Source organism: Heteronotia binoei, chromosome 21 (assembly GCF_032191835.1).
Source record: "Heteronotia binoei isolate CCM8104 ecotype False Entrance Well chromosome 21, APGP_CSIRO_Hbin_v1, whole genome shotgun sequence".
Lineage (NCBI taxonomy): Eukaryota > Metazoa > Chordata > Lepidosauria > Squamata > Gekkonidae > Heteronotia > Heteronotia binoei.
Window position 1 is genome coordinate 22,847,923 of NC_083243.1, and position 19,985 is coordinate 22,867,907.

The 19,985-nt window shown below is 47.9% G+C and overlaps 1 protein-coding gene across 2 annotated transcripts in view; it reads left to right on the forward strand.

Moving 5' to 3' along the window:
• The window catches only part of CEP170B (centrosomal protein 170B), a 128,185-nt gene that overhangs the window by 93,627 nt on the left and 14,573 nt on the right, over positions 1-19,985 (forward strand). Inside the window, exons 11-14 of one of the 2 annotated variants that reach the window (XM_060262925.1) lie at positions 1,495-3,246; positions 9,973-10,219; positions 17,165-17,318; positions 19,550-19,573. In XM_060262925.1, the coding sequence (XP_060118908.1) occupies positions 1,495-3,246; positions 9,973-10,219; positions 17,165-17,318; positions 19,550-19,573 (2,177 nt within the window). The remainder of the gene's footprint in view (positions 1-1,494; positions 3,247-9,972; positions 10,220-17,164; positions 17,319-19,549; positions 19,574-19,985) is intronic. The other variant, XM_060262926.1, reaches the window with a different exon arrangement.

Genomic DNA, 19,985 nt, shown 5'->3' on the forward strand with positions numbered 1-19,985 from the left:
GAAATTGAAGGAGACAGGGGTGGAATTCTAGCAGGAACTCCTTTGCATATTAAGCCACACACCCCTGATGTAGCCAATCCTCCAAGAGCTTACAAAAAAGAGCCTTGTAAGCTCTCGGAGGATTGGCTACATCAGGAGTGTGTGGCCCGATATGCAAAGGAGCTCCGGCTAGAATTCCACCCTGGGAAGGAGACACTACATTTTTCCAGGTTTGGGCAATGGTAGCTATAGCTGCTGATAACAATATAAAAAGTCCTTCCAGCATGAGGGAATATTGGGATCAGGCCAGAAGTTCAGCAAAACCATTTCAGGAACAAGGGTAGCCAAGTAATCGGTCATCTTGTGAACAATCATGTTAGATTTGAGTCCAGTCGCACCTTAGAAACCAACAAGATTTTCGGGGGATAAACCTTTGAGAGTCAAAGCTCCCTTTGTCAGATACGGTGACCCTATGAATCTCGAAAGCCTGCACCCCATGTCGGGAACCCCAGTATAAGCTTTTGAGAGTCAAAGCTCCCTTTGTTAGAGAGCTGACATCTCCCTTGGACTCTCAAATATTATACCTTGGAAATCTTGTTGGTCTCTAAAGGGCTACCAGACTTGAGTCTCGCTCTTCCGTTGCAGACCAACACAGCAATCCTCTGAAATGAAGTGTAAATGTATAGCCCAGCTCTTAGACACCGGGCTTTTTTTGTAGCAGGAACTCCTTTGCATATTAGGCCACACGGAGGGACGGCAGAAGGTCCCAGGTTCAATCCCCGGCATCTTCAACTGAAAAGGATCCAGGCAAGTAAGCATGAAAAACCTCAGCTTGAGACCCTGGAGAGCTGCTGCCAGTCAGAGTAGACAATACTGACCTTTCTGGGAGCGACGGCCCTGGCATCTCCAGTTAAAAAGGACCAGGCAGGAGGTGATGGGAAAGACCTCAGCTTGAGACCCTGGAGAGCCACTGCCAGTCTGAGTAGACAATACTGACTTTGATGGACCGAGGGTCTGATTCAGTAGAAGGCAGCTTCATATGTTCACGCCAGTTTGGTGTAGTGGTTAAGTGTGGGGACTCTTATCTGGGAGAACCAGGTTTGATTCCCCACTCCTCCATTTGCACCTGCTGGCATGGCCTTGAGTCAGCCATAGCTCTGGCAGAGGTTGTCCTTGAAAGGGCAGCTGCTGTGAGTCCTCTCAGCCCCACCCACCTCACAGGGTGTCTGTTGTGGGGGAGGGAGATAAAGGAGATTGTGAGCCGCTCTGAAACTCTTGAGTGGAGGCTGGAATATAAATCCAGTGTCTTCTTCTTATGTAGCCAATCCTCCAAGAGCTTACAGGGCTGTTAGTACAGGGCCTACTGTAAGCTCCAGGATGACTGGGTACATCAGGGGTGTGTGGCCTGATATGCAAAGGAGTTCCAGCTACAACCCCCCCCCCCGCTAAGATATAAATGAAGATGTGTCACACTGCATCATTAAGTAAGATTCCTGTTTTACTTATTCTTATTAGAAAAGGATTCTGTTCCAAAAATGGGAGAATCGGAGACCTCTGTGGCTTCACGGACAAGGCGCCTTCTTCCTCAGCTCCCACCGGGGGACAAGCCTGAAAGTCCAACTCCGCCCATTTTGATCTGCCCGGATTCCTATTCTGATGCTTCTCCAAGGAACGCTGCGAATGATCCCAGGGCAGAAATCTACGTTGATCCTTCCGGTCGGCTGCTCATTCAAGAAGATCTGGACCCTGACAGCCTTAGCGATGCCAGCAAATCTGACGACGGTTTTGGCTTGGACAAAGGAAGGAAATGCCAAGACAAGCAGGAGCAAGTGAGGCCTGAGCATGGAAAACCCCAAAACCGTCAGCAAGCTGTCCCCAGGCTGTCAAGCCTGAGAGCTTCAAGTGATCCATTGTCCACCTCGTTTTATATCGGGGACGAGGAGGAGGCAGGAGTTCCTTCCAAGCTTTCCCCAAGCGCCTCTCATTCTCGAGCAGACAAAGAAGACGCTGCCTTCCCGCCTGTCAAGACAGCTGTTAAAGGCATTAGCAATAGCTATGTCAGCTCAAATGGAAAAATGGTCATTTCCTTACACTCGAGTCTTCCTGTTCAAGAACAAGGAGCAGCCACGAAAGAAAGCGCGTCCTTTGTCCGGCAAGAAAGTTTTACCAAAGAGAAATCCAGCAGCAGCGTTTCTCAAAACAGGTTGCCTCATATTTCTAGCCACCCTCTGCTTAAAGATCTCGACGTGGCGCGAGCAAACCGCATGGACTATAATCCGGACACTCATCTTCTTCTTAAAGACACGGAAACGGCTCTGGCAGCCCTGGAGGCCAAATTACTCTGTCAAACACAGCAGCTCGATGCTCCAGAAAGTACGCCAGGGCCGTTGGATGACTCCTTATCTGGGGACTCTGACGTGGACACGGCAAGCACTGTAAGCTTGGTCAGCGGTAAAAACGTCCCCACCCACCCGCCAAAGCGTAAAGCTGCGACGGCCTCACCAAAAGAGAAATCCTCTTCTGCACTGTCGATCCAAGAGCAGAACGTTCAACCAAGCGCACGCGAAAGGCTTTCGGAGAAACGCAAGACCGTTCCATCAGAGTCGGGAAACAAAGGGGAAACGACAAAGCGCTTCCAAGTCAAGCGTTGCGCAGGGACTGGAGGGTCTCAGGATTATACAGATGATGAACGCTGTACCAGCCTCCCCTACCTGCCAGTGACCGAAACCGTCTCCTCCGATCAAGAACAGTCCATCTCGAGGCCTCTCACCAAAAAGAAGCCTTTCTCGCAGGCCACCAAAGAAGACTACAGCAAAGTCACTCCGACGGTGCAGAAGATCCAGCAAGTTCTCACGAGGTCCAATAGCTTATCTACCCCGAGACCGACGAGAGCCTCGAAACTTCGGCGCGCCCGATTGGGGGACACCTCAGACAATGAGAGCGCTGACACCGAGAAAACGACGTCTCACCCTGAAGGGACGGCAGCATCTCCCAAACCGCCTGCTGAGCCCAAGAAGCTTTCAAGGCTCGACATCCTCGCCATGCCAAGGAAACGGGCAGGATCCTTCAATGTTCCGAGTGATTCGGAGAGCACACCGCCAAGACCAACCTTCTCGGGGCGCAGTGCAGAGTCGTATTACGCCACCCGAAAGCCGCCTGTCTCAGAAGCCAGAAATGCTGCTAGAAAGACCGCAGCGGCAATAGCTACCTCCAAGCAGCCTTTCACCAGAACGCGCCCCAGCAGTATCAAATATTCGTCTTCTTCCAGTGAGTAAGAGTGACTGGTCAAACTTGCTTATCGTAAGAGCTGCATAGAATAAACACCAGATGTTTGAGAGCCACAAGACAGGGAAGGAAGGAAGAAGGCAGGCAGGCAGGCAAATAGGAGGAGGGGGAGAGAGAGGTGGGAAGAAAGCAACTTTAAATGCATCCTCCAAGCTGCCAGCTGGCTTGGCTTGGAGAGGTGATTTAAAGAGAGAAATGCCTTCTCCAAGCTGGCCAATGGGGCAGTGGGGGCTTCGAGAGCCACACAAGCCACAGTTTGGCCACCCCTGGACTGGACGCACCTTTCTTTACCTCAGCTTGGAGTTTTGATTCCTAGCATTCTCTATCAAAGAATTCAAAGTTAAGCGAGGGAGAAAACTTTAAAAGGGGATTAGACGGGTTCATGGAAGATGGGTCTGTCAGTGGCTACTAGCCATGATGGCTAAAGGGAACCTCCACATTCAGAAGCAGCAAATCTCAATACCAGTGCCAGGCCCATAGCCAGGATTTTAAAAGTCGGGGGATATGTAAAAAGCTGGAGGGGGGCACTTAGGGGCACCCAACTCAGGAGCCCTGACCTTTCCTCCTGCCCCCCCCCCCACCACTTGAAAGAAAGGAAAGGTCCCCTGTGCAAGCACCAGTCGTTTCCAACTCTGGGGTGACGTTGCTTTCACAACATTTTCACGGCAGACTGTTTACGGGGTGGTTTGCCATTGCCTTCCCCAGTCAACTACGCTTTCCCCCCCCAGCAAGCCAGGTCCTCATTTTGCCAATCCTCCCAAGAGCTTTCAGGCCTCTTAGTACAGGGCCTACTGCAAACTCCAGGAGGATTGGCTACATAAGGGTGATTGAAAGGCTCAGCCAGTATGAGAAAGGGCCCCCTCTCCTGTCTGAAACCGTTGATCTCCTCCTGTCCGGGGGCAAGAGAGAGACCACCACCAACAGCTGCTTTGACATTGTCAAATTGACACAGGAAGGGAAAGGAAGCTGTCCTGGCATGGAGGAGGCAGGCAGAGCAGTGGGCGAGGTCAGGGCAGTGGAAAGGGGCAATGAAGAGGACAAAACGCAGAGAACAGCCTGCCTTGGTGAATCGTTGTGCCTGCGCAGCCAGCAAAGATTGGCCCATTCTCATACCTTCCTTTTACTGAGGCTAATTTTGATCCCTTTTCTTTTGTTTAGCTGGGAGTCTGTGAAGTTCTTGTGGGCTGATGAGCCCCGGAGCAGGGATGGCCAAACTTACTTTCATGTAAGAGCCACACAAAATAAACATCTGATGTTTGAGAGTCGCAAAACATTAATATCAGATGTTTGCGAGCTGCAAGAGGAAGGAAGGGAAGGAAGGAAGGCAGGCAAGTAGATGGGAGAGGGAGGAAGAGGTGGAAAGAAAGTAGTTTTAAACACATTCTCCAAGCCAGCTGATAGGAGGCTTCAAGACCCACACAATATGTGTGAAAGAGCCACACGTGGCTCCCAAGCCACAGTTTGGCTACCGCTGCCCTAGAGGGAGAACTAAAGGCTACCAAATCCCTTGTAACTTTGAGCAGCCACAGGCTTGTTGCAGAGGTCCCCAAACTTGTTGAGCATATGGGTCACAATAACACATATGGGTAGCACCAACACAAAATGGCTACCATGGGAGGTGGCACCAAGCATGAAATACTAGGAGTTTCCAAGCTGGGTGGTCTCCCATGAGAGAGACACCTATTTCCAAATGGGTGCTCCCCAAAGACAATTCCTTCCTGGGATTTTTTGAGAATGAGAAGTGGGCGCCACCACAAAGTGGCTGCCGTGGGAGTTGGAGCCAATCGCTACACATTGGGAAGTTCCAAGCCAAGTGTCTTCTTGTGATGGGGGCGGCTAATAGGAGCTCCCTAAAGACCCTAATACAATGGATCCTATGATTTTCAAATTTTGTTTTGCTGAGGTAAGCGAAAGCCAAGATTGGCGGTTTGCTTTGGGCAAGAAATGACTGGGCACCAGGGAAACACAACAGCAGGCGTGGTGGTGGTCAGGGGCATCGTGCTGGAGATTACTTGGTTTAGTGCCTCATGAGGTTTGAGATGCTTGTGGGTCAAATGATTTAAAGTTAGCAGATCGCACCCTTGGAATAAATAATACGAAGGTTGGCTAGGGTACCATTGGGCCAGCATAAACTTTAACCAATTTAACTGTCACGACTTCTGAATTGTTTGATTCTGCTGCCGAGAATCCTTGTCCGAGAGACCTTCCACCCTACCTTGTCCACTCCTTGTTTTAAATGAATTGGTTTTGTCCTTCTGTCACTTTGCAAGAACCGCTAACCATTTCAAGCGTAGAATTAACCCGAGGATTCCTTAAGACTCAATATGCGGCTTAACGTTACTAATGCTCTAATTCCTTTGTAGGGGTTTTAGGTTTGGTACTAAACCTGCATAGGCTGGTGGTGTTGACTGGGCTTTGTAGAATGGAGACGGGTATCTAGTGTGTTCAGCCTCTACTGTCCATGTACATCTTAACACCTTTTGTTTTGAGAAAGAAGCGGGCAAAACAGGTTGATGTTGATAAGATGAAACACAGTGCTATCGCTGTCAAAGTACCTACCTGATGGTGCTTTTGGAATTGTCATGAAGTTACTGTCCTCAAATCTGGACCCGGAAGACATCTCTCGTGGCTAGGGGGGAAGCATGTTCCAGGGATCCAAAGCAACTGTGGGTTTTTGCCTCGACTGGCTGCAGCTAGGAACCATCTACCAATGCGGTAGAGCTTTGCATGATAACTTCTTAGTAAAAGGTAACTTGCAAATGCTGGCTGGCAAACAGAAATCTCATGGAGATAATGAAGATTATCTGCACTGACTTACTGAGAACAAACACCAGATGGAGCCCCCTTCCTGGTTAATGGTTCTCTTTCTTACTTGCTGGGCTTGTTTACACAATCAGTTATCCTGAGGTATTGCTCTTCCCTTTGTTTCATTAGCTTGCCTTAGCTGGGTACAATAAAACGAAAGTCCAGTGGCGCCTTAAAGACTCACAACAGTTATTTCAGTAATAGCTGTAATGAGTCAGTGCTAGCTGCCTCAGGTATTCTAGGCTGAGTCCAGTAGTGCCTTAAAAGCCAACAAGGTTTGGGGGATATGAACTTTTAAGAGTCAAAACTCTCTTCATCAGCTGTCTCGTGGTTTGATTCTCAAAAGCTCATACCCTGAAAAATCTTGTTGGTCTCTTCAGGCTCTGTTGGACTTGAATTTAGCTGTTCCGCTGCAAACCAACATGGCTGCCTTCTAAAACTGCCTCAGATATTTGGTGGGAAATTTTCTTCCCCACCTCTGAGGCAGTGAGTTGTGACTCATGGAACAAGTGGTGATATTTTTTAAGGTGTTCCTTGACCTCTTGTTTTATTTTGCTATAACATACTTAAGACACAGCTACCCCTTTGCACTTAATTGGATGACAATGAAAAGAGCCCCTGAATTGTTAGCGGCTCTCAGCTTGCCTCAGCTTTATTCTGAGGTAAAGAATAGCATGCTTATTGGTTTGGATATTCAGAGATGTGCTGGGGGGTTTAGAAAACAAGCGAGCAAAAATAATAAACTAGCTTGGGTCAGTCACAGTTCTAGAAAGATCTGCTTTCTCAAGAGTCGTTCTCAGTTAGACCTCTCTCAGGCCCCACCTACCTCACAGGTGTCTGTTGTGGGGAAGTGGAGAGAAAGTAAGCCACTCTGAGACTCTAGTGAAGGGTGGGGTATAAACCCAACTCCTCCTCCTCCCCTCAGTTTATGTGAAAAAATTGTGTTGATTTTTCATACCTTTTTTTGCATTATACTAAATTAACTCTACCTCCTGAGCCCCGCAACTCATCAGCAGCCACCTCTGGCAGGTGAATGTACAAAATCGTCACACATGTGTGCGCAGTTCACAGTGTGCTGTATGAATCTTTTAGCCAAGCCGCTAGAACTGCACATCTCAGTGTCTCTTCTTGAGGTCTATTTTGAATTTGATGTTGGTGAGAGAAAAGTGCTCCTCAGCATAAGCTGAGATCCTGGTTTTAATAGTATGACTTCTAGTATGAAACAGGGCTTTTTTTTTTTTTAACAGGAATACACAGGAACGCAGTTCCAGCTGGCTGGGTGTCAGGGGGTGTGACCTGATATGCAAATGAGTTTCCACTGGGCTTTTTTGACAAAAAAGCCCTATGTAAAACAATGGTGATGTCAGGGGGTGTGGCCTACTTTGCAAATAAGTTTCTGTTGGGCTTTTTCTACCAAAAAAGCCCTGGTATGAAGTAACTACATGCGTACAACGAGCACACTCAGAGTCTCTGGCACGTACACTAAGCACCTGTAGCTGCTTTGCATGTATTGCTGCTCAATTTAAATGATGCTCTGAGCCTATGTAAAAGCAGCACAAGGGAAACCATCTGGAGGGGAGAGCGTTTTGTGATTAGAAGCACTAATAGATTCCCTGTTCCCCTGCTAGTTTCATGGCCTGCATAGCAGTTTGGGTGGTGACAACACAGGTCTCTGCTGCAAGATCCTCTTTACCCTCCTCCCCATATTTCGTGCCCCCTCTGGTCAGCTCTACAATTTGAAATCCACTGGCTGAAGGTTATAATGACACTAAATAGAGCACCAAGGATGCTCCTAAGTGTGTAAACAAGCCAAGCATTTCTACTCTCCTGGTCGTCTTTGAGGGGGTACTTAACTGCATTTGGGAATGAAGCTGTGTGGATGGAGAATGCGGGGGGAATCTAACCCGCTTAATCATTTTTACTGGAGTCTTCTGTGCATAACAGAATTCAGGGCTGCAAGACATATTACACAATTCCTACAACATGCCATGGTCCTAGAGAAATTAATGAGAAGTCCACGTGGCGCCTTAAGTAGGGTTGCCAATCCCCAGGTGAGGGCAGGGGATCCCCCGGTTTGGAGGCCTTCCCCCCGCTTCAGGGTCATCAGAAAGCGGGGGGAGGGGAGGGAAATGTCTGCTGGGAACTCTATTATTCCCTATGAAGATTTATTATTCCCATAGAAAATCATGGAGAATTGATCTGCGGGTATCTGGGGCTCTGGGGGGGCTGTTTTTTGGGGTAGAGGCACCAAATTTTCAGTATAGTATCTAGTCCCTCTCCCCAAAATACTCCCCAAGTTTCAAAACGATTGGACCAGGAGGTCCAATTCTATCAGCCCCAAAAGAAGGTGCCCCTATCCTTCATTATTTCCTGTGGAGGAAGGAATTGAAAAGGTGTGCCATCCCTTTAAATGTGATGGCCAGGACTCCCTTTGGAGTTCAATTATGCTTGTCACAGCCTTGATCTTGACTCCACCCCAAAGTCTCCTGGCTCCACCCCCAAAGTCCCCAAATATTTCTTGAATTGGACTTGGCAGCCCTAGCCTTAAGTGTTAGAATTAGGGGAGTGACTATTTCGGTAGCTGAATCAGATTGTATAATCTGTATTCGGCTGAATATTTTTTTGGCTCAATGTATACTAAGCACACACCCGTAGTTGGAATGTTGTGACAAGTGCAGCAGGCCACAGTTGATAATCTGCAATTCGTGTTTTGTTGCACTAAAACTCAGTGAGTGTTGTCTGTTATGACTAAATTGTGACAGATAAAGGGCAGATAAAGACAGCCATTTTTAATATATTCTCTCATACCACATCTGCAGTGAAAGTATGTTAAAATTTTTCTTACCTCTCAGCTGGATGTTGAGGGGATACACAAGTAAATGTTATGGGCAAGAAGAGTCGAACTTTGAGCAGTGTCCTAGTCAGAACCATATTTTATTGTCGTGTGTGTTAAATGCTGTTGCTTCTGACTTGTGGTGACCCTGTGAATTAGTATCCATGTATATATAGGTGTGAAAGTTGGACAATGAAGAAAGCTGACAGGAAGAAAATTAATTCATTTGAAATGTGATGTTGGAGGAGAGTTTTATGGATACTGTAGACTGGCAAAAAGTCAAATAAATGGATTCTAGGTCAAATTAAGTCTGAACTTTCCCTAGAATCTAAAATGACCTTTATTGTACTTTGGTCACATCATGAAATGAGGTTCACTGGAAACGACAGTAGTGCTAGGCAAAGTTGAAGGCATCAGGAAAAGAGGAAAACCCAACATGAGCTGGAATGACTCAATCAAGGAAATCATGACCCTCAGTTTTCAAGGCTTGAACAAGGCTGTTAATGATAGGACATTTTGGCAGACATTAATTCATAGAGTTGCCTCAAGTCAGAAGCATCTTGACAGAGAACCCCCCAAAACTCTCTCTCAAACAAACAAACCTCACAGTGGACACGGGTTAAAATTTCTCTCACCTCATGACCCTGAGCTGAGCAGAATCCCTTTTGAAAGTTCTGTTAGCATTTTAATAACACTGGGAGACTCTAGCCATGAATTTTGACCCATAGCCTATTCTGCATGTTCTCCCTCAGCCTCAGGTGATTCTGTTTTCTGTGAAGGGATTAGGAAATCGTAGATGTGTTCTGAAATATATGGTGAAAATGATTGTCTTGGGTCCACTCGTGGTTAGAACACAAACCATTTCAGTCTTAATACTTCAAAGTTTCACTTTGTGGTTATGCACAGAAGGCTTCTTGCCCCCTTCCTCCCCACCCTTTCATTCTGGAGCTGGTTTGTATCGCCGTTTTCTCCTTCCGCTTCGAAGTCAGCCTGAAAAGTCTTTTCTTCTTCCCTTTTTCTCTTTCCTCCTCTCCTCCTTCGCCGCCTGAAACCAATTCATTTTTTATAAGCTTCGAGGCGGCGGCAGCAGGGTTCAGATTATACCTCTACTTCCGAGGAGGAGTATGGCTCAAACCACAGCTCCCCTAAACACAAACGCTCCCATACTTCAACAGCCACCCAGACGCCCAGGCCGCGAGGTGCCGGCCTGAGCAAACAGAAGCGCAGCAGCAGCCGAGAGACAGAAGAGGAAGATTATGACGAACGCGACCCCTACAACTTCATTGCGCAGACGGCGGAGATCGCAGAAATAGCCAGGTGGGTCAGAGTGGGCGGCATTTGGAGCCAAGGGGGTGGTTGGGTGGGGCCATTTGGACAACAGAGAGTTGTGAATTGTTCTCCTCTGTTCCACTCACACTGCGAATCTGATGAGGTGGGTTAGGCTGAGAGAATAACTGGCCTGAGGTTGCCCAATGAGCTTCTGTGGCAGGGTGGGGATTTGAACCTGAGTCTCCCAACACTTAAACCACTACACAACACTTCTCTCCTGTTCTTATCCATCTGATTACATGTTGCATGTACTATTGCATCCTGGCTCATGGGACTACCTTTACCTTTTTATCGCCATAACACAAGGGTCTGTACTGAATGACTGAAGGTGGGAAGATGTGAATATGGGGAAAAAACACCCTGTAAAAAAAAGTATGTTCATTTTAAAAGGAATCCTGTTAAACAGAACTTTTGTCTGAATTGTTGAAGATTAACTATTAGCCAGGGCTCTTTTTGTAGCAGGAACTCCTTTGCATATTAGGCTACACCCCCCTGATGTAGCCAATCCTTCAAGAGCTTACAGGGCTCTTCATACAGGGCCTACTGTAAGCTCTTAGAGGATTGGCTACATCAGGGGTGTGTGGCCTAATATGCAAAGGAGTTCCTGCTACAAAAAAAGCCCTGACTGTTAGAATTATGCCTAACCTTAGTCCTTGAAACCAATTATATATGAGCAAAATGAACAAAAGTATGTTCATTTTCAAAGGCACCCTTTTAAACTGAACTTCTGCCTGAAATGTTGAAGATTAACTATTAGAATTATGCCTACCCTCAATCCCAATTTTTGGTTGGCTCTGCCTCCTATAGCAGCCATTTTTGGGTTGCGCCCGCCACCCTGTGCCAGAATTCTAAAAGTGCTAACAGTTCCCAAAGGTTTATGTACTGGAAATCCTGTTGTCTTTAAGGTGCCACTGGACTTGAATCTTGCATCTTTTGACAAGTGTCTTCCGTTGGCTGTGCAAAGTCTGAAAATGTTTTTCGGACTACAGCACCCGATCTCACAGCAGAAATAGCCGTTTGGCTTCCTAAAAAGAAATCTGTGCTTTTGAGAACCCTTTGGGCATCGCAGAAGCTAAAACCAGATGCCTCCCCTTGAATCAGCATGGCGTTTGGCAGCAGAGAGGCCGCTATTGAAATTTCCAAGGAGGCCACCCCGTAATTGCAGTCTTTTGGCATTCTCCTCTGCTGGGCCTTCTGAATTAACTGGGAGACGCGGGAGGAATAGCAAGTGAGAGTTCAAAGGGAAATTATCCCTGCTTGTTGATGCTGGACTTAATTGCGTAATTGAGGTATTAGAAGGTACTCCTCCGACCCCAGACAATCCTAGCCGCTCAATTAGTCATGCTTTTCTGAACACAGCCAGTTCTATCGCGTGCACCCTTTTCGCTTCCAAGGAAACGGCTTTCAAATATTTTGGAAACCTTATCGTTTTGTGCATTTTTTTTTTAAAGGACCGCAAGAAGTCAGGTAGCTTAATCAGGTGAGGCATGCATTGATTCGATGGTGGGGCCAGTATTGGTAGGTAACCTTAAATTTTAGAATGTAATTTCCTAACCAGATTTGAGATACGAATAAACTCCAAAAGAAGTCTCAGAAATTTCAAAAGAAGAAATAAAACCTGGAGCTTTCATTGAACAAGAAAGCAGCTGCAAAGGAATATATATATATTCCTATCCTCTGCCTGTATACCCCTCGGAGAGCTTTACGCTCTGCTGAGCAGCATCTGCTGATAGTCCCTGACCCAGAGGATGTCCACTTAACCTCAGCTAGGGCCAGGGCCTTTTCTGCCCTGGCCCCTGCCTGGTGGAACAAGGTAGCATTGGAGATCCGGACCCTGCGGAGTCTGTTGCAGTTCCGCAGGGCCTGTAAAATGGAGCTGTTCCTCTAGGCCTTCATTTGGGGGTGGGGGGACATCACTTAATATCTGAATATCAATATGACCTCCCTCAGGGGCGGCACTAGGGTTTTTGCTGCCCCAGGTTGCCCACGCAGTTGCGCTGAGCGAGGCTACGCGGTTCCTTTCACCCACCCGGCTGCTGGGCAGGGAAATGTGCCACGGGACTGCCGTGCCTCACTCTGAGGCTGTCTCCCTTTGCAGGGAAGGCAGCTTCAGAGAGACGCTGTGCCACCTCCTTCCTCCACCTGGCTGCCGGGCGGGGGAAAGGGCCACGGGACTGCCGTGCCTTGCTCTGAGGCTGTCTCCCTTTGCAGGGAAGGCAGTTTCAGAGTGACGCTGTGCCACCTCCTTCCTCCACCTGGCTGCCGGGCGGGGGAAAGGGCCACGGGACTGCCGTGCCTTGCTCTGAGGGTGTCTCCCTTGCAGGGAAGGCAGTTTCAGAGTGACGCTGTGCCACCTCCTTCCTCCACCTGGCTGCCGGGCGGGGGAAAGGGCCATGGGACTGCCGTGCCTTGCTCTGAGGGTGTCTCCCTTGCAGGGAAGGCAGTTTCAGAGTGATGCTGTGCCACCTCCTTCCTCCACCTGGCTGCCGGGTGGGGGAAAGGGCCACGGGACTGCCGTGCCTTACTCTGAGGGTGTCTCCCTTGCAGGGAAGGCAGTTTCAGAGTGACGCTGTGCCACCTCCTTCCTCCACCTGGCTGCTGGGCAGGGGAAAGGGCCACGGGACTGCCGTGCCTTGCAGGGAAGGCAGTTTCAGAGTGACGCTGTGCCACCTCCTTCCTCCACCTGGCTGCCGGTCGGGGGAAAGGGCCACGGAACTGCTGTGCCTCGCTCTGAGGGTGTCTCCCCTGGCAGGGGAGGCAGCTTCAGAGCAAGGCTGCTCTCCTCTAAACCTGGCTAGGAAGCTGGACTTGGAGGAGAGCACAAACCGGCACACAGTTCCGCCACTCTTAGCTTCTGGGGTCTGCGAGCCGCAAAGCAGTGGGAGAAGGCACCTGAAGGCATCCTGTAGGCAAGTTGGCGCCCAAGGCGACCACCTACCTCACCAACTTCTACACACCAGCCCTGGCCTCCCTGTCACACGCTGTTGTATGATGGTCCATCATCTGTCTCCATTTGTCAGCCAGGGGCCAGTATTAGTAGAAAATGGTTGCCATCTGCACCTGAATTGTATTGCTACTATTGTCTGTATGTTTTAGCTAGCTAAGAGCCCTGTGGCGCTGAGTGGCAAAGCTGCAGTACTGCAGTCCTAAGCTCTGCTCACGACCTGAGTTCGATCACAGCGGAAGCTGGGTTTTCAGGTAGCCGGCTCGAGGTTGACTCAGCCTTCTATCCTTCCGAGGTCGGTAAAATGAGTACCCAGCTTGCTGGGGGGAAAGTGTAGATGACTGGGGAAGGCAATGGCAAACCACCCCATAAAAAGTCTGCCGTGAAAACGGTGTGAAAGCAACGTCACCCCAGAGTCAGAAACAGCTGGTGCTTGCACAGGGGACTACCTTTACCTTTTTTTAGCTGGGCTACTTTAGTATTTATGTATTGTTTTCCTTTGAGGTTAACTGCCCTGAGGCTATTTGGGAAGGGTGGGACCTAAATTTGAAATAATAAACAAACAAACAGTAGAACCACAGAGTTGGAAGGGGCCATCCAAGCCCCCTGCTCAATGGGGCCATCTAACCCCCTGCTCAATGCAGGATCAGCCCACAGCATCCCCAGCAAGCGTTTCTCCAGTCGCTGCTTAAAGACTGCCAGTGAGGGGGAGCTCACCACTTCTCTAGGGAGCTGATTCCACTGCTGAACAACTCTGACTGTAAAAAAGGTTTCCCCTAATATACAGCCGGCGGTACCATCCCACCCTAGACAGTCTCTGCCATGGAGTGGACTGCAGATTTATACCCCGCCCTTCTCTCTGAATCAGAGACTCAGAGTGGCTTACACTCTCCTTTATCTTCTCCTCCCACAACAGACACCTGTGAGGTGGGTGGGGCTGAGAGGGCTCTCACAGCAGCTGCCCTTTCAAGGACAACCTCTGTGATAGCTATGGCTGACCCAAGGCCATTCCAGCAGGTACAAGTGGAGGAGTGGGGGATCAAACCCAGTTCTCCCAGATAAGAGTCTGCACACTTAACCACTACACCAAACTGGCTCTCCACCGAAAGCCACTGGTCTTGTTCAAACACAGATATTAGCAGAAGAGAAAGCGTGTGCTGTGGCAGAGGCTAACTAGCGCACACAGAACTCATTCGTAGGATACAAACCAATATAATTGGCCATATTTACCACAGAGGAAAAAAAAATCAAAAAAATTGAATGAACATATAGGATTTTATTTATCCTTTTTATTTAGATTATTTATTAGCCCACCTTTCTCACGGAGACTTAAGGGGGATTACTCTGCAAATCAATGCAGTTCACATCCAATAAGCGGTGTAATAGGATTAGGACTGGAAATTTGAAACCAAGCAGAAAAACAGAGTTGAAACAAGCATATGTACTTACCTGAAATATTATTACATAGTAGGACCATATATTTGGCAACATAAAATGTCCTATGCACGGTAGTTCAGACTGTTCCCTCACAGACAGTTCACAGTCCCATTTTCCATACGTACTGGCAATTTGCGGAGGGAAGTGGCTCAGTGGTAGAGTGGTAAGCTGAAGGTTCCCGGTTCAATCCCTGGCAACTCCAACTAAAAAGGGTCCGGGCAAATAGACATGAAAAACCTCAGCTTGAGACTCTGGAGAGCCACTGCCAGTCTGAGTAAACAATACTGGCTTTGATGGACTGAGGCAGCTTCATATGTTCATTTCTCCTTTTTAAGAATGCAAGAAGAGCCCTGCTGGATCAGCCCAGTGGTCCATCTAGACCAGCATCCTGTCTCACACAGTGGCCAACCAGTTCCTCTGGAGGGCCAACAACAGGGCATAGAGGCTGAGGCCTTCCTAAGAACATCAGAAGAGGCCTGCTGGATCAGACCAGTGGTCCATCTAGTCCAGCATCCTGCCTCACACATTGGCCAACCAGTTCCTCTGGAGGGCCAACAACAGGGCATAGAGGCTGAGGCCTTCCTAAGAACATCAGAAGAGGCCTGCTGGATCTGACCAGTGGTCCATCTGGTCAGCATCCTGCCTCACACAGTGGCCAACCAGTTCCTCTGGAGGGCCAATAACAGGGCATAGAGGTCGAAACCTTCCTAAGAACATCAGAAGAGGCCTGCTGAATCAGACCAGTGGTCCATCTAGTCCAGCATCCTGCCTCACACAGTGGCCAACTAGTTCCTCTGGAGGGCCAACGACAGGGCATAGAGGCTGAGGCCTTCCTAAGAACATCGGAAGAGGCCTGCTGGATCAGACCAGTGGTCCATCTAGTCCAGCATCCTGCCTCACACAGTGGCCAACCAGTTCTTCTGGAGGGCATAGAGGCTGAGACCTTCCCCTGATGTTGCTTCCTGGCACTGGGATTCAGAGTATTAGTGTCCCTGAATGTGGGGGTTCCCCTCAGCCGCCATAGTTGGTAGCCATTGATGGACCTCTCCTCCATGAATCTGCCTAATCCCTTCTAAAGCTGTGTATTTCTGTTTATTTATTTCACTACATCCTCTGACCGCAAATTCCACATTTGAATTACTCTTTGTGTAAAGTATTAAAAGTGTCTTCATGAACCATACCTTTATAATAAAAAGTAAAATAGTCCCCTATGCAAGCACCAGTCATTTCTGACTCTGGGGTGATGTCGCATCACGATGTTTTCATGGCAGACTTTTTACAGGGTGGTTTGCCGTTGCCTTCCCCAGTCATCTACACTTTCCCCCCAGCAAGCTGAGCACTCATTTGACCGACCTCGGAAGGATGGAAGGCTGAGTCAACCTGGAGCTGGCTACCTGAAACCCAGCTTCCATCGGGATCAAACTCAGGTCATGAGTGGAGAGCTTGGACTGCAGTACTGCAGCTTCACCACTCTGCACCACTCTGCAGTATAATGGGCTCCTACCATTATAATAAAGCTCTTATTAATTTTGTAAAAATGCCCTCCTGAAAAATTAAGACGTGCATGGTTTGTGGAATTCCAGGAGAGTGGAAGCATTCCTGAAATCCTCCATAGAGCAGGGGTCATATGTATTAAAATGGTAAAGGTAGTCCCCTGTGCAAGCACCAGTTGTTTCTGGGGTGACATTGCTTTCACAACATTTTCACAGCAGACTTTTTACGGGGAGGTTTGGCATTGCCTTCCCCAGTCATCTACGTTTTATTTATTTATTTATTTATTCTATGACTTATATCCCGCCCTTCCCATAAAATGGCTCAGGGCGGCTCACAACAAACGATAAAACAATACACAAAGTGCAAAATTGTTACAGTTAAAAAGTCAAAACATTTAAAAACCTTAAAACCTTTTCCCCCCAGCAAGCTGGGTACTTATTTTACCAACCTCGGAAGGATGGAAGGCTGAGTCAATCTTGAGCCGGCTATCTGAACCCAGCTTCTGCCGGGATTGAACTCAGGTCGTGAGCAGAGAGCTCAGACTGCAGTACTGCAGCTTTACCACTCTGCACCACAGAGCTCTTTCATATGTACTGGCAGGGTTTTTTTTGTAGCAGGAACTCCTTTGCATATTAGGCTACACCCTGCTGATGTAGCCAATACTCCAAGAGCTTTCAGTAGGCCCTGTACTAAGAGCCCTGTAAGCTCTTGGAGGATTGGCTACATCAGGGGTGTGTGGCCTAATCAAAGGAGTTCCTGCTACAAATAAAGCCCTGCGTATTGACAGTTCTTGAACTTGCCCATTTGCAGGGCACCCACAGAAGGCCCTGTTCTGATGAGCGAAGGTGATGTGGCAGAGCATAGGGGAGAGGCAGTACTGCAGTTACGAGGGTTACCAAGGCCATGAAAGGATATGTACGTGATAGCCAATACCTTGCCTTGAACCCAAAGAAGTGAGCAGTGGCTCACGAAAGCTCAAACTCTGCCACAAATTTTGTTCAGGGGCTAACTGGACTCTTGGTCTTTTCTATTGCTTTATTTATTGTCCTTTCTTCCAGATTAAGCCAGACTTTGGTGAAGGACGTTGCGATCCTGGCTCGAGAGATTCACGACGTTGCTGGGGACGGTGATTCCCAGAGCTCCTCGGGACCTAGCACTTCCCTCAGTTCTGTGCCGAATACCCCCGCTTCTACCATATCAGCCAGGGAAGAGGTGAGATGTCTGGTAAAGACTTGTGGGTACAAAGCAAAACAGAAGGTAAAATGTGTCCCTGAAGTGCCCTCTTAAGCAGAACTGCACCTTTCTTAAGGTATAACCAGGGCTTTTAAAAGGTTTAAAAAAAAAAAAAAAAAAAGCCCAGCAGGAACTCATTTGCATATTAGGCCACACCCCTTGATGCCACCATTGTTTCACACAGGTCTTTTCTGTAGAAAAAGCCCAGCAGAACTTATTTGCGTGTTAGGCCACACCCCCTGACACCAAGCTAGCTGCGTTTCTGTGCATTCCTGCTCAAAAAAAGCCCTGGGTATAACTCTGCATTGGATGACACCGTTTGTGCAAAGACTCTCTTATTATTCCATTCCCGCCGCCCTCATCTCTCTTTTGAAATGTTATGAGACCTTGCTCCTTATTCCTCAACCTGAGAAGCCCATAATTGCATCCTTGGTACATTCTCAGGCACCCTGTCACTTACCGGTTGTTCTCCTTGAGGAAAAATGATTATTTCGTACTTTACCAGCAAAACACTGAACATAATCCAAATGCACTTGCAAGGTTCCTTTTAAATTTCATCATGTTTGGCCCCAGGTTCTTTCTGTTCCCTTCTTGGGGCACCACAAAGATGGATGTTACGCATCTGATTGTATCTAGAGTCCGTTCATGTGGTCAGAATTCAAGTCTGAACTTCAGAGTTGTCATATGACTTGATGCTGCCCACCCCACTGACGGGCAGACTTAAAGCATGACTTGACTTCCACGTTGACTCTCCAAGCTCATTCATTCTGCATGCTCATTTGCACCAGCTTAGAGTTGCTACTCCTGCACCTTCAAGGTTATGGTGGTGGTGTTAGAGGGTACTTCCTTCCAGGTGGACATCTTCTTTCCTTTGACTCTTGGTACACTTTTAATCATATTGGAACTTGGGCACACTTCTGGTTACACTTGGCACACTTTGATACCCCTTGTGTAACCAGGTTCCCTTTGACCGGGCTCTGCCTTCCTACAGTTTGATGCCTTCCACCTTACGTTGCCTTCTGCCATTCTTGAATAGCAGAATACTGTTCTGCCAACACAAGATTAAGAAAGGCAATTGCCTCCTTTTTTGGGAGACAAGGCATTCCCAAGATTTCCTTAGTGGTACTGTAAGCCCTTGACTCCAAGGCTCCAAGGGCAAGAGAGTCAGTTTGGTGTTGTGGTTAGAGTAAGGTTGCCAGGTCTACTTACCCGGCCAGTGGGGGGTGGGAGGGAGCCTTCTGGGAGTGAGGAGGGCAGGGTGTCAGCACGATGACATCATGCAGAAGTGCCATCGTCATCATCGCACAGCGATGCTCTACCATTTTGATCAAACTCTATGGTTATCATAGAGTTTTGAGCAAAATGCTAGCGCATCGCCATGCAATGTGCCTGGCATGATGACGTCACTTCCACATGCTGTCATCATGCCACCAACATTGACGCGGGAGAGGGCTGTTTGGAGCTGGGGCTTCCATAGCCAACTAGTTGGCCAGCAGCAGATTGGAGCCTCCAAAATTGGGAGAACCCCCACCCAGACCTGGGGTTTGACAATCTTCGGTTAGAGTGTTAGATTAGGATTTGGGAATCCCAGATTGAGCACTCCGCCATGAAGATTGCTTGGTGTTGCTGAGCCGCCCTACCCTACCTCACAAGGGGAAAAAATCTGGAAGGGGTATGCCATCCTGAACACTTTGGATGAAGGGTAGGATATAAAATGTGCAAGACAGAAGCAGGATTAGCCAACTGATAACTGTGTTGTCTTTTTACACACAAACTAGCCATATCATCACTGCATTAACAGAAAAGAGCAAGAGCCCAGTAGCACCTTAAAGACTGACAAATTTTGTGGTAGGGTATGACCTACATCTTCAGTGTCTGAAGAAGTGAGCCATAACTCACAAGAGCTCCTCCCCTGCCACAAATTTTGTTAGTCTTTAAGGTACTACTGGACTGTTACTCTGTTCTACTGCTACAGACAGACTAACACGGCTGCCCATCTTGATCACTGCAATAAGACATCCTGACCTCCAAGAGCAAAACTCTGTTTCCTGAGCTCTTCCGCTGGTTGCATCGAGCATTTGTAGCTCAGAGCAGCTAAACCGGAGTAATGGTTTGCCAGTAGAGCATGGATAATGTTGGGATTGAATTGCACACCTGCAGATTTTGTTATAATGAGCTGCCAGATAACAATTCTCCCTCTTGCCTCGCAGTTTCAGCTGGACTTTTTATTACCTGTAAGTAAAATATTAATATGCACCTGCACCCCTTTCTCAGACATAGATTAGTATAGAGATAATAGAGTCTTTTGTGTATGTGCTTTGTTTGGTGCTTTGTAAGACGTGCAGCTGCCCTGCCCTTAAAGCTAAAGAACCGGGAGTTGGAATTGAAATCTAAAACCTGCATTTAAAAAAAAAATCCATTCTCATCCCAACCTCTGCTTAATTAGAGACAGCCTAATCTATCTGTTGACTGTCTACTATTGTTTTGTTCTTATCAATGGAGAGTCGTGTTTTACTAGAATGGTGAGAGGATTTACCTCACTATTTGCTTTTCTGTTCGCTCTATTCCAGTCCAAGGGCTAAATTTTTAGATGGGATTCTGTCAGGCCTAAGTGCTTATTCAGTCGAGGAAAAAGTAGTATTTCTT